The sequence below is a fragment of the Oreochromis niloticus genome, linkage group LG18, assembly GCF_001858045.2.
Source record: "Oreochromis niloticus isolate F11D_XX linkage group LG18, O_niloticus_UMD_NMBU, whole genome shotgun sequence".
Taxonomy (NCBI): domain Eukaryota; kingdom Metazoa; phylum Chordata; class Actinopteri; order Cichliformes; family Cichlidae; genus Oreochromis; species Oreochromis niloticus.
In genome coordinates, this window is record NC_031982.2 from 9,682,313 (window position 1) to 9,700,313 (window position 18,001).

Consider the following 18,001-nt stretch of genomic DNA (forward strand, 5'->3'; position numbering starts at 1 on the left):
CGGCTATAACGTCCCGGATCAGGCGTTATTAGGGAAGCGCTGATGAACAACTAATTAACCATCCTGCCCGTTTGTATTTCACTCCTCCCTCGTTCTCTGGTCACTACGTTTTTGTGTTGTTTATTGCAAAGTTTGGCTGTAAATTCAATGTTGGCTGTTAAGCCATCTTAACTAATTCTCTCCTTCAGTGACAGATGGTGAGGTTTTTTCCAAACAGATGGTTTCTGTTACTAAATCAAATGCAGGATTCATGTAATCATCAATTAAACACAAGTACTATACAGTCTAATGTTTACTTACTACAGTGTAATGTTTCTGTATAAAATGCTATCCTTTAATGACTGAAAAAGACTTCTTGTATTTAGTAATAGTAATATCCTGAGAATAATATCAGCTAAAGTACCAAAAGATGTAAATTAACTGTGAGATGTGGGATAAAAAAAATGCTTCCAAATGAAAATGCAGAGTACACAGTCGTGCCCGTGTAGGAGTCTACTCTTTGGCCAGTGGATAGTTTTATCTGTGACCTGGTTTCCTTGCATTTTAATTATGCTTCCATCTCCATGCACTCGCAGGCAGAGCGATTTCACTGATAACGGTCTGTTTGTTGTGCACCGATAGTGGCCGCAATGTGTTTCACAGACCATTGGCCAAATAATTCAACGTAATTAGACTTGCGTCATACAAAGACGAACAGGAGGGATGAACTTTTTAGAGATTGTGTGTTCTTTTGCAGACAGGATGAGATGCAGAGAGGACTGGAGAAAGGGAACGAATGAGTCATGAAACATTCAGGCCCTGACAATACTTCTGACAGAGACATGTGGAGAGAGGAAGGCAAGAAAGCAGGTGGCCCTGCAGCAGCATTTCATTTTCTTCTTTTTCTTTTTTTTCTTTTTTCACCATAAATAGTCTAAATGAAAACATGATAATGTGTAATTACAGATACAATAGCGCAGAGTGGGATGAATGTGACTCGCATTCTCCAACGTGACAAAGAACAGATCGGAGAGCTTTCTGCACAGCAATAATGTTCAATTAGGCCTTGTATTGATTTACAGCTGACACAACAACCGCTATAGGAATGAACATTACCACAGATACTTTGCAAAAAGATTTTTTTTATTATTACTGTTCATGCTTTTATTTATGCTGTATGCTTGGAGGACATATTCCAGGGATGACTTTTGGGCTGCGAGGTAGCACATTGAGCAGGTTACTAACCTTTGCGTCAGAAGACTTGGCAAGGAACCTTCTTACCATAACGTCCTTGAGCTTGACACCGAATCCCTACCTGCTCCAGGACTAGCGGCCTGTAGCCGACTCTGACCTCTGACCTTCCCACAGAGGTAAGTAAGTGAATAAAAAACATTTTTAAAAAATCTCTTTGCCTTCAGGCATTAAACACTATCTCCTTTTTGCCCCTGCATGAGTAAGATAGCAGCGCCAGGAAAAAACTGATTTGGTAAGAAGTAGGAACGTTCAATCAGAATTAAATATGTGAGAGATTAGCATTCATTTAAAAACAGCTAAAGTGTGTCTATCTGTGGAGGCTAAATTGAAACGCATTAGTATTCATACCTAAAGTAAAAAAATGACAGACAAATACAAAAAAAAAATATCTGGCTCCAACCAGTCCAACTTGGTGGTGTTACATTATCATTCTAGGAAGAGTGGCAGGCACATGAATATGTTATTTTTACATAAAAATCAAATGGTACATGTAGGACGGCAGAGGACTGCACAAACTGACGGTCCAGCTGAAAAACTCTTCGCAACTTCAATCTGAGTCACAGCATGAGTCTGTTCTCTCATCGTCAGGCAGTCAAACGTGTATTACATTTCTAGCCATGGAGACGTGCTGAGGTCGCATGTGAAATATCAAACATCTGACTGCAAGGATTTAGTAGTCCAGCAGTGTCCAGGCATGCTCCAGCATCTGTCATGGCTAAAACAGGAAGGCATCCTCTTCATCCAACCAAAGCAAGCCCAGCCATTTGTTGCTCCTCTCTGCGGCTTAATCAGTGAAGCAAAATGCTCTCAGCTAATTGATTAAAATGATCTCCGTCTCTTAGGAGCAATGTCATCAGCATCCTTGTAATTTGTGTGTCTCTGCCAGAATTTGCTTTGGGTCTGATTTCATTAGCACCCTGTGTAACATTACCTGTAACAGTTTGGAGTCAGGTTAACGCCACGGCATCCTGAGGTGAGAAAACCCAGTTCTGTTTACGTACACTGACAGAAAGTATGTGACAAAAGTACTGAGAGGTCACCCCATTTATGCATTTTCTCATTTTTCAATACAAAAGGTTGATCTGATTACGACGACAGGCTCGCAGATGGAGTCTCTCCTCAGGAGTAAATGTTTATTGATCAAGAAAGACTTGGGCATGTAAATTCTGATTTGTATGTGCGTGTTGTCTGCAGGGTAGCTGCAGAGCAGAATCCATCACTATTGGCATGTGGACCTGATTACTGGAGAGACTCTGAAAGTCTCATAGACCTATGATAAAGAACTCTGTCCGGGCCTCTTTACAACCGCATCACTCAGAGTGTCTGCACAAAGGAACAGTGCATAGCAAAAAAAAATAAAAAAATCTTACATTCAGCACAATTGCCTTAATTCAGCTCTATCCTGGCACAGTTTCGTGTATCTGGACTGCAGGAATACATTTAACGCCCTCAATAAAAAGGATGGCTACAGAATATTTTAACAAAGAAAATCAGCTTGAATTGGGGGGGAAAATATTTAAATTTAAAATCACATTGAAAGATTAATGGTTTCAAAATGTGTTGCTGTAAACAAAACAGATGTAATATTCATGGGGCGGCAAGTGTGGTGGAAACTGACTTGCATTTGATTGTCATTAGAAATGGTAGAAGGATTCAGCAGAGACAAGTTGTTGGTGAGAGTAGGTGGGGTGATCCATTTTGATTTCAAGCACCACACCGGCAAAAGAGAAAAAGAATATATAATGTGAAAAACAATCACTCCAGCGGCGTGTATGATAATCGGGATGGGGTTAGCAGTTTGCAGCTGCAGGCAGAAAAGCCCCGTCTGACTAAGTTCCTGGTGCACGAGTATTACATCTTTTATGTGTCATGTGATAACCGGTAACACGGGGTCTTCAGCTTATCTACCAAGTGTGGAGCACTTTTATGTCTTTTATATAAAACAAGATGTTAGACTTTTACATGTTGTGATGATGCTCAGCTGGTTTTATTTTGATTCCCCCAACACATCATGGGGAGGCAGCACTGAGTCTGCTTTGACAGTCAAAGCTCATTATGTTGGGCTCGTGTGCAAACTGGATGCAAGATGATGGCCTGTGTTGGTTAGCAGGTAAACAGATGCCCGTCCGGTGGCAAACAGATAAACAGATATGGATCGCGAGGGGTGGTGTACATTTTTTTTAAAAAGACTGACTTTGGGTAATATAGTAATTATTCCTTTTGTTTGAAAAATAACTTTACTGAACATGATCTGATCAAATGGATACAGACACACGTGTTTTTAATCACGCGAGGGTTATAGCTTCATATTACTTAAAAGTCAGCAAAATGGTGATGAAGTCATGATCTAAAACTTCCAAGCTGGTTCAAATTAATTTTATGAAAGACTTACAGTAATGTTTAAGAAAAAAAGCGAAAACATTACCATGTAAAATCCTCATTTAGATGCTGTTTCAGGCGAATGCAACACATTTTGAATTTCATGCTGAGAAATTTCCCTGACCACAGCCACTTCATGTTAAGCTACATAGTGTCAAACTTTTTTCTCTGTACATTCCCCTTTCACTTACCGAGGCAAGCCAGTGATTTGCGCTGAAACGCAGTACGCCTTTCATCTGTGAAGAGCGCACCTGCATGAGTCACTACAGGAAAATTATGTCACCAGATCAGAGCGCTGTTCCTGTGTACGACCTCTGTTGCCTTTGCAGCTAATTTCCCGGAAACTCACAACGTTCTTGTAAAGTCTAATAAGGGAGATCCCACGCCTTCATAAAGCTGTGAACTGGGCAGACTTATGAAAGAGTTTTAAAATGGACAGTGTGACTTTATCCTGTGAGTCTATATCACAGCGACTTAGAGCAGATAAAAACAGATCAACAAAATCTGAGCACACAAGTGATCTTATTATTTAGACTTATTGTTTGGCCAAAAAAAAAAGCATTTCTGAGTTGATAAGGATCCCTACAATCTGCTCATACACAATCTGTCAAGCTAAAAAATATAAACAGCATTCTATAATAGTGAATTAACTGAATAATGTGACATATGAACGTGCAGCCCATTATTTTATAAATTTTCAACCTTTGACCCCAACTGTAAGAGTAAAGAGTTCAAACTTTTACTTTAATATGTCACATGTCTGTACTTTGGAGGACACTGTATATTTAAATAAGACCCCTGAGGCACCTTATTAGATCCAGCAACTAAAACTAACGCGTTCATGTGAATTGTCCCATCTGTAAAGTGGCTAATGGCCTGGACAAGTTGGTTCCAGAGGCACCATCAAGTGGGTCGCATGGACCACGTCTGTGTGAATTTAATTAAACTCGTGAGACAAGACGGGTTCAGTTTTGCCCGTCAGGTTATATATAATCTGTGACTCTTTGTTCTGCATTCATTGCACAAGCAACCCTACCACCCAGCAGGAGTCATTAGTGCAGCAAAGCCATCTGCACAACTGCAAGCGCAAAGCTGAACAGCACCTCAGCTGCGTATTGGATTCAGCTCTCTGCAGTGGTGGGCAAATGCTCTTGTTCCACACCACACACAGGCAGCAACCATAAGAAGGCTGACTATTACTCAGTAATCAATATTAAATAACATCTTGGATGGGAGTGGCAGGGAATTGCAAATAATGACTGATTTACAATTCAGCTGCAGGCCGGCTCATGTTTAACCCACACGGTAACCAAGGAAACCCGCTAACTTAGTTGTTAGTCGCCCACATAGGAAAGAAGACGTGTATGTTTTTATTAGGTACATCTGTACAGCCTATCTGATGCATTTTTTTATATCATAAAGCCTACTTTCATTATGCCTGTAATCTTTACTTCAGACACTGTTACTGAGATGGTTATTTAATAGTTATATTAGAGGGAGGTGTTAATGGTCTTCTTAAGCCTTTCATCTATATGAACATGTAAGAGCGACAGAAAAAAAAGAAAAAGAAAGATATTTCATTTTTATGTAATCAAATGTAACATCAGCTTTATGTGTCGGTCACCTGATGTGTAAAATAAATTACCATGTGAATGTACCATATGTACAATTATTGAACTGGATCTAAGCTTGGATCTAGGTGCTCCCTGTATGAAGGGGGAAGCTGATGATGACTTTCCTGCTAGGAGAATTGTAGACTTAATGCCTATAGGAGGATTTGGCCAGTGAGTGTAGCAGCAGATTTTACTTCATTTATGAGTAAAAGAGGGAAATCTGTCTCATTTAAATACATTGTTGAACAAAAGCTTTCATAGTGGAATAATGCACATTCTGCACTTTTGTTCCATATCTGGAAGTACAAAAAGGTTTAAGCACAAGGAAAGATTGTGGTATCGGCAAAGAAAATATATGCAACTATAATGCTTTCCTTAGTTAATATCAGACATAAATCAGATTGTGAGGTGCTCAATATTGCTCAGTATCAACAAGGCTGGATTTGTTCTCAGCCCAAATGTCTTTAGCTTAAAATCTCTACATAATTATTCATAATGTCATTCAAAAAATGTACTCTGTTTGGTGTGACCAGGGCCACCAACACCAGAGGGCAAAGTAAACTCATGGCTCTCTATTGATTTTGTATAGCTAATGTAAAGGTGCTTCCTTGTCTGCTAACAATAAAATGGCTGAAAGCTGCTCTGTGGTGGGGTACAATATTACAGATGCTGCAAAAGATTGAGATACAGTGGCTTGCAAAAGTATTCGGCCCCCTTGAACTTTTCCACATTTTGTCACATTACAGCCACAAACATGAATCAATTTTATTGGAATTCCAGGTGAAAGACCAATACAAAGTGGTGTACACGTGAGAAGTGGAACGAAAATCATACATGATTCCAAACATTTTTTACAAATAAATAACTGCAAAGTGGGGTGTGCGTAATTATTCAGCCACCTGAGTCAATACTTTGTAGAACCACCTTTTGGTGCAATTCCAGCTGCCAGTCTTTTAGGGTATGTCTCTACCAGCTTTGCACATCTACAGACTGAAATCCTTGCCCATTCTTCTTTGCAGAACAGCTCCAGCTCAGTCAGATAAGATCGACAGCGTTTGTGAACAGCAGTTTTCAGATCTTGCCACAGATTCTCGATTGGATTTAGATCTGGACTTTGACTGGGCCATTCTAACACATGGATATGTTTTGTTTTAAACCATTCCATTGTTGCCCTGGCTTTATGTTTAGGGTCGTTGTCCTGCTGGAAGGTGAACCTCCGCCCCAGTCTCAAGTCTTTTGCAGACTCCAAGAGGTTTTCTTCCAAGATTGCCCTGTATTTGGCTCCATCCATCTTCCCATCAACTCTGACCAGCTTCCCTGTCCCTGCTGAAGAGAAGCACCCCCAGAGCATGATGCTGCCACCACCATATTTGACAGTGGGGATGGTGTGTTCAGAGTGATGTGCAGTGTTAGTTTTCCGCCACACATAGCGTTTTGCATTCTGGCCAAAAAGTTCCATTTTGGTCTCATCTGACCAGAGCACCTTCTTCCACATGTTTGCTGTGTCCCCCACATGGCTTGTGGCAAACTGCAAACGGGACTTCTTATGGTTTTCTGTTAACAATGGCTTTCTTCTTGCCACTCTTCCATAAAGGCCAACTTTGTGCAGTGCACGACTAATAGTTGTCCTATGGACAGATTCCCCCACCTGAGCTGTAGATCTCTGCAGCTCGTCCAGAGTCACCATGGGCCTCTTGGCTGCATTTCTGATCAGCGCTCTCCTTGTTCGGCCTGTGAGTTTAGGTGGACGGCCTTGTCTTGGTAGGTTTACAGTTGTGCCATACTCCTTCCATTTCTGAATGATGGCTTGAACAGTGCTCCGTGGGATGTTCAAGGCTTGGGAAATCTTTTTGTAGCCTAAGCCTGCTTTAAATTTCTCAATAACTTTATCCCTGACCTGTCTGGTGTGTTCTTTGGACTTCATGGTGTTGTTGCTCCCAATAGTCTCTTAGACAACCTCTGAGGCCGTCACACAGCAGCTGTATTTGTACTGACATTAGATTACACACAGGTGCACTCTGTTTAGTCATTAGCACTCATCAGGCAATGTCTATGGGCAACTGACTGCACTCAGACCAAAGGGGGCTGAATAATTACGCACACCCCACTTTGCAGTTATTTATTTGTTAAAAATGTTTGGAATCATGTATGATTTTCGTTCCACTTCTCACGGTTACACCACTTTGTATTGGTCTTTCACGTGGAATTCCAATAAAATTGATTCATGTTTGTGGCTGTAATGTGACAAAATATGGGAAAGTTCAAGGGGGCCGAATACTTTTGCAAGGCACTGTAGCATCGGAAAAATAAAGCTGGCCTCAAACTTGCATTCTGTCTGAAGGCCAGCAAAAAGACTGGATTGTAAAGAAGTCTACAAAACAGCTTTCTAGCTTGATCACTGTAAACACTTTCCTGATGAGTTTATCGGCTCAGACACGTTTTTGTTTATGATTATTTGTGACATTAGCCACTCGCTCATTGGCTAACAGCCTATTCAGTCACACGCCACTGGCCAATAACTGAGCGGTTTTACAGTCAGACCGGCCTCTACTTTTCACATCTGTTACTGTTTTTGCAACAAAGGCAGAGATGGCGAAATCGCTCATCTTCATATCAGAACTACAAAAACAAGCAGGTGGCATCACAGTAGCTACCTCCATCTGTTATATGGTCTATGTACATTTACCAACAGCCAACAAGGTGGAAGTAACTTTAGTATTTTACCCTGTGTGTTTTACATGGTGCAGAAGTCTTTTATTATTCTATAGTTTACATATTTTTATTTACTTTTTATTTGCGTGTTTTTATTTTGAAAGTTTAATGTTAACTTCCTATCCATATCTCTCCAGTTAAGACAACGATCTATACCTGCTCAATGACCTGGTATAAAAATGCAGGGAGACACAGCAGAGCAGAGAAACCAACAGAAATATACAGCAGCAAATATTACTTAGAGCTCCTGTGAGCAAACCATGCTGTTTTTCTGTTTTATAAAATACTCAAGCACTGCAGGCAGCTAGCCAGAAGCGATCCGGTCCTTGTGGAGTGCAACAAGAACGGTAAAAGAACGACTGGCAGACAGGTGGGACTCGGTTTCAGTCGTTCTTCTGCATGGCCGTCAGAATGGGAAGTGTTGGAGTATTTTAGAACTCGTTTGTACTCGTTTTTGTGCCTAGCCTGGCTTTTATGTAGTAAATTCTTTTTTTAGTCAGCTAATCAGTCGCCCCTCTTCCTTTATGTTCAGGGGCGTAACCCTCCCAATAATCAGACCCAACCAATACAACCCCCCCAATAAAATTATGAATTGTCTTGCAAAAAAATGCTGTTGATTTTCTTTACTCATGTCAGGTATTAACAGCAAATTAGTTGCATGTTTAATCATCTAGGAATTTATCCAGATTTATTTATTTATTTAGACAGAGATCTTGACCTCCCCAATGTTCAGCACAAAGTTACGCCGATTAAAAAAGTCCTCATTCAAAATGTAGAATTCATTTTTGTTTGCATTATTATTTTGTTTTGTCCTTTTTTATTATTTTTTTAAGCTGCAAAAAGAGATAACCAAGGTTTTTTCTATGTTAGCAGTGTAGCTAACGTAGCTTGCAACATTAGCTAGCTAACAGCTAATGACACTGGAGCTAAAAATTCCTCTGATGTAATTAAATCTAGTATTTTTAACCTGGTAGAGGCATTTTGTCATAGTTTTATCCCAGGGCCAAGTATTTAAATCTCTAGTGTGTGTGCTTTTCAGATTATGACACGGTGAGCTCTGTGCTGGTGAAATATGAGTTTTGAATTCCATAAAATGAAACTTGGCTCTTATCTTTTTGTGAATGATTAATGAAATAATGAGTGGCTAGCACAATTCTGATATCACAAATGGGAAGAATAATGATTCAAAACTGATGTCATTAAACAGAATGTTTTATATGGTAGATGATGAAAAGAAGTGGAAAGTCTTCAGTCATCTGTCCTGGATTGACATATTGTACCCTTGTAGAAAAGATCAAGGCCTGGCCTCTCCTCTCCAATGAGCACCCAAATGTCTCTTTTCCTCATTCTTGCAGTGCCCTATTTTTAGATAAAAGCAATTCCAGTGAGGCATATTGTTATGAAAATAGGCGCATGAAGAGAATGTTGAAAATAATTTCCAAGCCTTAGCACCACTGTTGTGTTTGTTGTGCTTGTTTGCGGTCTGTTCGGGGGTTCCTGCTGGTTCACTGAAGTCCGTTATACTCTGACACGTCTGTTGATTCATTTTGTTGTCTGACTTCACTTTGTTTTCAGCCAATGTAGAGACACAAAGCACAAACTGAACTTGACGTGAAAAGGCGCTTTCAGGCAGGAAGTAACAACACCCCTTCTTCCCCCCCTCACTCATGTCAGCACTTTGCAGTTTCGGTTCCATCGCTTCCCTTTTTACCAAGCGACATCCAAAACGCACTCTTAAATGTCCATTTGCATATCATCATTGTCCACGCATGCACAGCTCTGTATGTTTGCATTGCAGCACAGGAACAACAGGTGGGGGGCAACTCTTGCGGTGTTGGGTGCAAGTATGAATTTTGCCAAATATACCTCAACCAGACATCACGTGGTTTCGTATCAGTTTCGCGGCTGTGAGCCGATAATGTTATTTGTTTAGTTCGGTGACACTTTAAACACTTCTTCTCTGACAAGAAATACAGAAGCGCAGTCTTCCCCATGTTTATTAACAGATCACTGCATGAAATAACTGCTACAATACTCCAGTGAACCAGTTACATAATTACAACTGTAAATAGGAATATTATTTCAAAATGATCAAATGAAACAGTCCTAATCTTTTGTCTCCAGCTGGCAGCAGAATCTTCTTGGCTCAGTGTGTGTATTGATTTTGTTGGTTCTCTCATCTGGTATGTTGACAAGAGGCAAATGCATACAGAGAAGCTAAATGACAGCTATTTAATTTGGTTTCAGTGATTGTGCAGGCTGCTGTTACCTGAAGAGAAAGGATGCTGCAGGTCCTGTTTATAGGACTCATATGCATTTCCAGAAATTGTGTCTTTTATTCAACAGGTAATGTTTTCTGTTGTTTTTTTAAATATGAGAATAGAAAAAGGTTTTGATTTAGCTTGGTGCAAGATTCAAGGGTTTTACAAATAGACTGTGTTTACCACTGCGTTCCTTTGATTTCTTTCTAGGCTGGATAGCTAAACCTTAACTACAAACCAAGTATCAAGGTTGAGTGTGCCTGTGTTGCAACTTTATGCAGGGGCAGAGCTAACCGGTGGCCAGCGACTGAAATTTGTCTACCACCTTGGTCAACCTACACCACCAATGCTGAAATATATTAGGGGGTTTGCACCCACCACAGAGCTGCTAGCAGAAAGACTGAACAGAATATGGGGGAGATCAGCTGGACGTAAACAAAGTGCACGCCACTTTTGCCAATTTGTTGCTGTGGTTTCTGCGAAATGCTGACAAAGTCATGACAGACATGTGGTTTTCATCACACCAGAAGGAAAACAAAGCCAAAAGTCACGGCCGGCCCCCGTGACTGATGTGTTGTGAGCAATCATGACTTTGGGGTGTCACCGTTGCCGGTGGTATCAGTAAACTCTGGGTTGTAGAGGCTCTGGAGAAGATTTATCGCGTCACTTGTGCTAGAGGAGCTGAGTCTACCTTTCTGCTCGACAGATGTGCAGTTTACATCTGCAAATTTTGTGGTCTATCAGATCTTGTCCGGGCTCCACAGTTCCCGCTAACTGTCAGCTGTAATTGACATTTGGAAGCTGGAAGGGCTTTGATATCTTTGTACAGCCTTGCAGATCAAGTAGCTGCACTTCAGACCCTCAGACAGCTACTTAGAGGGCCCCACGATGGGTGGGAGATAAGGTTAGAGGATTTATCAGCTCTGAACCTGATATTGACTGACAAGTTCAGACGGCTTGTTCATTTTCCAATTAAGTTTAATTAGGACCTTGTTCTTTCTTTTTAACTTCTGTTTGAACTAAAGAAACACATCCTCTGCTGCTATGCTGAAAGGCAGCTTCACACTCTCTCCAGCACAGACGTTGCACTTGTCTCCATCTCCATCTAGAACACATCTATTCCCTGTTGCTCTCTACTGTGTCACAATGAATTCGTCCTCCTGCTTTAAGGCTCTTATGTTTGGGAACGAGCTAAGGCCAGCCTCAGCGCAGACGCATTTTATTATTCATTACATTTTATTCTTTCCAGCACTGCAGTGTCTGGCCTTGGCCTTGCTGGTGGTACAAGTGGAATCACAGAACAAGTGACCTCTGTTATAATTCACACTCTTAAACGTTTTCTATGTGAACAAGGTTGATATTGTTCATGCAACGTCGAGCACGTAATCAAACCCGAGACAGTATAAACACACAGATATTCAAATTGATATTGATATTCGGACATCATCAGAGTTTTTCTTAAATATTGGGTCCAAATTGCTTAATCGCAACGCGTCACAGCGTGAAAACAATTGTTACAAAAAATCAAGACAAAAATATCACCTCAAGTCAAAACAAACAGAATGAACGTTAAAAATGTACGTAATGAACATAATCACAGGTGTCTTTTTCAAGTTTCCTAGTAAATAGTTGGCAGGATGTTGAACCCAGAGGGGTTTTCTGTATCACAGATCAAGCTGATAGCAGTAAGCTGTTATACCGTTACAGGAAGTAGAGCGAGCATGGGAAATGAAACGCGGGCGCCGTTTATAAAAGACGAGGTGGTTCAACGAGTGATGGGTTAAACATTTTTCAGAGAGTTATTTGTGGCCTGCTGCTTTGCACGCCACAGACAGCATGGAGACGCTTCTTCTTCTATTTCCTCAATTCAGCTACATGCCCCCAAAGGAGGAAGCATATTTCAAAATGTTTGGTCCAGTAGGCTTACAGACACCAAAGATGAAGGACGACAGTAGCAGGTTGGTGTGTGATTTTCCGTCATTTTTAAATGTTTACCTGTTTTCTGAAGTTGAATATTTTCAGGGGGCTTTAGCAAATCTAACAGCTATTGAAAGAAATCGGAGCAGTACAACTTTAATCAACCAGAAGTAGATTCAGCGAGTGCTTTTGTACAAAGAAGAAATATTTTAATCTGTAATATTCACGACATGTCTCTGTACCTTGTAGATTTGCCTTTTCTGTGCTACTGAAAGCCGCTATAGCAGACACCATATAAGGCTGTTGAACTTAAAAGCTGCCGTCTTCCCTCATAAGGGTCTCCACGCTTTTCTTAAAAAACACGTCAGCTTATGTGACTGAATTTGCAATCTGTACTATGCTGCAGAGCTGTTGTGTAATTCATATTGTGCCATGAAAGCCACTTCAGAAAGTAAAAGAGAAAAGTTTGCTGCAATTGTAAGTGCACCTTCTGGTCTTTTATATTTGTTCTCCCTTGTTTGCAGGCAGAAAGACAAAGAGAGGAAGAGTCGGCTTAGCCTTTTTCTCACCAAGTCAGGCTCTCACGAAAACGTCAGTCCCAGTAAAAAGACAGCTACGACACCCAGCAAGTGAGAAAGAAAAAAAAAATCCATTAACTTTTCATGCAGGCCGTGGTATTTTGCACAAGCGTTATCCGTTTTTAACCTCAGATTTCTGTATCCTCCATGACTCATTACACACTCACAGATACATGACATCTAGTACGTCTCTGTGAGAATCCAAGACATTTTTTTTGCTGCATCATTAGAGGAGAGCTGACCGCATCTCTGATTTGTTTCACAGCATCTCAACGGAGGCAGCTTTGCAATGGAGCGACTCCTTTGAAGAACTACTAAAGCACTCAGGTCAGATTAATGCCCGAAACTTTTCAAAAATGTTGCGTCCAATTGCCGTCGAGTTTCTTGCGCTGTCAAACGCTTTGCTTCATTTGAATTGTAAACTGTAACACGGTGCTCGAAGCGATAAATAGTTAATGGGGAGCGCTGTGAGAGTTTCACTACATCTTTTAATGTTTGTTAGCACAGATAGTAATACAGAAACTGTGCAACTTCCTCCCCTCGTCACAGATGCCGCACAGAAACACTGTGACCTGCTGGCATTTTGCATGGTTAACAGAGACAGATCTATGTAATAAAATCCACACTTTTGAGCAAACTCACACATATTATGGTTAAGCTGTTTCGGGATATTTAAACTGACTATAGAACTGAGACTCATAGATTATGAAGTTTCGGCAGGTTTCCACAACACACTGAAATGTGGAAGCTACATGTCCTTAAACAGCTGTAGTTACATGAGCGTGACTAACAGTGTTTCTCTGTTTCTGTTTCTTTACATCAGATGGGGTGGAAACCTTCTCTCAGTTCCTCAGGACAGAGTTCAGTGAAGAAAACATTGAGTTCTGGTTGGCTTGTGAAGAATACAAGACCATTGATTCTGAGACAAAGCTGCTGTCCAAAGCCAAATATATTTATACAGTTTTTGTTGAATCCGAGGCCCCTAAAGAGGTATGACATATGCCTTTTTTTGCATCACAAACTGCATGGATGTTGTGTTGCTAAGCTGGGCTTCAAAAGCTTAACCCCCCCGGAGTACAGTTTACTGTTTTTCTTGGCTTATTTGTCATTGAGGGCTGTTGACAACTTGAAATATTTATATTATCGTAATAAAAAAATAACAGTAGGCGAATTCTAAAGTGCTGTGTAGACAGGAGCCCGCAGCAACTTGACCTTTGCGAACAATCATTAGGAGCAGCAGCTCGTCGAGGTCATGTGTTTAGCGCTTACACGTCTGCAAATCAGGTTGAGTTATTTCTGTGCGAGACAGTTGTGGTTTAAAAGGTTTCCACTCACTTTGCAAAGATGATGCGACCACCATCTGATATGCTTTCAGGGCCCGTAGCATATTTGACCGTTAAAGAGTTCTGTGTCTGGTTTGAGGTTTTCACATTCCTCTGCAAGAGTGGAGAGAGCATCTCCCACACACTTTCAGTCTAAGATGAGTGCATATGTAAATCTGAAAGAGGGTTTTCAGAGCAACGCTGCAGTGGCATTATTGCACACAAGTACACAGCTCGAGTGATTTGAAGGGAGAAACAAATGTAAATGAATGCAACCTTCAATACTGATGGTAGACGATAGCGTAGTTTCACACGCATGCATATTTATTTTGAGAGCTGCTGGTAGATTTCAAAGGGAAGAATCTTAAGAATAATTCAGTCTATAAAGGGCATAAATATGGTTTTGCCGTCAGTAATTAAACATTAAAAAGCCAGTCGCGAGAGTAGGAGGCAGAAAGTTAACCTCTATCTGTGATGATATCTAAGAAACTGATGTGTGTCAGTGACTGTTTAAACTCAGATTATCTAGAGTTGAAATATAGTGTCAATAAAAACACACGCACAGGGAAAGAAAACTCACGCTCTGAGCGCAGTTATGAATAACTCACGTTTTGGCTTTGGAAAGTGATCCATTAATGTCAAGGTGAGGTTTGACATTCTTAACCTTTTTTAAAAGATCCTCAGCAGGCACAGCAGAATTAATTTCTCTTAAGAAGAGCATCTTGACATTCTGAAATTGACTTTTATTTGGTGTCGCGTGTGTGCAACCTTCTGAAACATCGAGATGTGGAGTTTCTCCATTGTTGTAAACGACTCCACTCAGCGCTCACTGCGGGTTTCGGGGTTTCCCCTTTCTTATCAGTAAATTGCATATCTACTCAGGCCTTTGTCTAACCCACTGTCTGCCCCTGCTGCAAACCTACGCAAAGATCCCAACCTCGGTTGAAATGTACGTGGGTCAGTGTAGATTTAACATATGTCCCTATTTTTCATTCAGATCAACATTGACTATCACACCAAGACGGCCATCAAGAACAGCATGGCAAAGCCCACAAAGAGCTGTTTTGAAGCAGCTCAGATGAAAGTCTACAGCCTGATGAAAAAGGACTCCTACCCCAGGTTCCTGCAATCTGACATTTATCTGCGACTCACCAGGAGGAAAGGCCCCGGAGCCACCATGTTTCGCAGAAGGTCACGCTCCTGTGTATTCAACGACAGAGGGGAGGCCACGACCGAACCCTCAGCCTGGTAGCTTGGAGGAGCGGTAGCTTGCTCTGTGAGATGGATTAATTATTATACTGCAGCACAACTGCTGAAATATAACGTGTGGTGCGGAAGTTTATTATTCTCCACAGGTTTGCTTCTGCAGAGTGCATTATTTTTTTATAACCACCGTTGCCACAGTGGATTACTCCACATGCACAGCACTGTGACAACATGCCAGCAATAGTAATCTAAATAACATTTTGGGAAGTACATTTGTTTGCTTTCTTGAGTGCACTGACTGCTACAAGTCTTAAACGCGTGTGTGGTAAATGCGTGGCTACAGCTAGAAGCTGACTAGTTTAGCTTAGCATAAAGGCCGTTAACAGGAGATTATAGCCACAAAAGCTCTGTTTCAGAGTAACAAAATTCAAGCGCATTTCATCCAAAGCTAATGTTGAAAGCTTTAAGCTTTATATGTTAATGGTTCATTCTGTGGAGAAAAAAAAACAATAGTATTTAAAGAAGTTCATCTCACTGTTTCACTTCATTCTGAGTCTTTGTGATGGGATACGCTAACGGGCTGCGGGTGGTAGCTTTATATCATGCAGATAGGAGAGTTCACTGCATTAACCTTCAGCTACAAGAATAATCTCAAAGGTTACGTCACAGCCATGTGGTTATCTGAAAATAATGGACGCCCCCTGGTCAATCAGAATTGAATATTCTCAGTGGCCATTGAATGAAACCAGGTTACTCTGCAGCATCTGTGGATTGATCTATCCATTCTTTTCCTCAGAGGCGCTCTACTTGTGGATTCAATCTTTATTGATGATTTTTAGATATTTTTTTTTTTTCAAATCTCACAAAACTTGAATGACAATGCGATAGCTAGCTGGAGACAGAATCTCAGATGAGACGCCTCCTCCCCACTGACAGTATCCAGCCAGCCGTACAGGCAGCCACACTGAGGCAGCCCTCGTGACTTCAGACGGCGTATACTTCACTTGCTTTGTTTTCCGATCCAACAACAGCACCTTAAACACCATTAATGCAGTCGATGCGGCGTACGAGCCAATTTGAATGTGTCTCATTAAAAGGAATTCATGAGTTTATCCTTCTATCGCACTGCCCACCTGTCTCAATACTAACTTGCAGTGACAGCCTGCTGCAAAAGTACTGAAACTTTTGGTTTTTTTAACAAGAGCTACAGACCTCTTATTTCTGCTGTTAATCAAAGACTCACTTTTTTCACACCAAGAAAATGTATCTGTGCTATTTGAATACTAATATTATAAATTATGATTGCCTTTTTTTCCGTTTGCTACCACCTAATAATTTATGTATTATTCATATGTCATCATACGTGTTGACTTGCTGTAAATGATGTGGAGTAACTCAAATAAACACTTTCTTATAAAGCACTTTTAATGAGGCCTTCAGTGGCATTAATTAGTCTGAATGACCGCATCTAAATGTGAAAAATCGAGCCATAGCGTGTGCATATTACACTAGTGGGGGAAATTGTGATCTTGTGTAGCTCCCTATTCCAAATCACTGAAAAATTAATAGACCGTATCAAGTCTCACCACTCTAACACGAAATTATTCATGTTACTGTATATGTATGCACAAGCTATACTTCTTGTAAAGACAAATGTGTATTAATTCAAAATTGTTGCCCCTGAACTCTTGAATATGCATGCAGACAGACTACATCTAAGTACTTAAAGCGGTACGTACACACATAGTGCTGGTTTAGCTCATTAACACAGATGTCAAGGTTTCAAGAATGCTTCTAAAGGGATAAAGTCAATCTTAGCCCAAGTACCTGTCACTCTATAAAACCTGTGCGGAATACCTCACATTTCCCATTAATTATGCATCCATCTAGATGGCAGCAGCAGCAGCATGCATACACTGCAGTTCCTGCTGTCTTCTCATACCAATAGTCAAAGAAGGAGTGTGGGGTGTGGGATTTATTGTAATGGTCTTTTAACAAAGGTAGTAGCTCTGCTGCCCTCCCAAATACATCACAGCATAAGATTAGTTGCCCGCTAAGACTTTGCTGGCAGATTCTGTGTTTCTTTCCCCATTGGCATTTAAATTCGAAGCTCTGTCTATGCTAAAAAGCCTCTGAAATCACCCACAAGTTAAAGATGTATTGTGGAACCGCTGAAGGGAAACAAAAGAGTAAGAAAGCAGTTTGCCTGGAGATATGAGGCTTGTAAAACACAATGAATACCAGTCTAAGAGGAGTTTAAAATGAAAAAGATGTATTATAAGGTGGCTAACAGTGGATTTTACAGACACTTTCTCCAGTGTGTTTTTGTTTTAAAAGATTACTCAATGTAGACTGAAGAGCGTCAGCAGTTTATGTACCTGCCGGGCTTTTGTCTCCTTTTTGAGAACAAGTTTGTCCCGTCTCCAGAGCCTGTGTGGCTCAAATTTAGCAAGAGATTTGCTGACTCCCGGGCTCAGATATTGAGTTGTGAACTCTTCCCCTGTTATAAATCCATTTGCACTTGATGTGGTTGACCTGCAAAGATATTGACACACTTCAGTATATTTCACTGCAAACAGAAGGCCATGTCGAGTTTGAAAATCTCGAGGTGAGAGTTTGTATTTTGTATTAAACCTCCACTGAAGTAACAGAAGCAGCGAGGCACCCATTTATGCTGGGAAAAATCATCCAGCACTGCTGATTCTTAAAGTGGCTCCATGTTTATCAGTGGACTGGGGACAGGTTTCTGGAGGAAGTAGCCTAAATCGTTTTTAGGAATA

General features: G+C 40.8%; 1 protein-coding gene across 1 annotated transcript; it reads left to right on the top strand.

The window, feature by feature from the left end:
- The first annotated feature begins 11,910 nt into the window (after nucleotides 1-11,910).
- Nucleotides 11,911-16,649, top strand: rgs18 (regulator of G protein signaling 18). The gene is made up of 5 exons (XM_005458033.4): nucleotides 11,911-12,156; nucleotides 12,640-12,744; nucleotides 12,959-13,020; nucleotides 13,517-13,683; nucleotides 15,013-16,649. Exons 1-5 carry the CDS (start codon nucleotides 12,035-12,037, stop codon nucleotides 15,265-15,267), a joined length of 711 nt encoding a protein of 236 aa, XP_005458090.1. The 5' UTR covers nucleotides 11,911-12,034; the 3' UTR covers nucleotides 15,268-16,649.
- The last annotated feature ends 1,352 nt before the right edge of the window (nucleotides 16,650-18,001 follow it).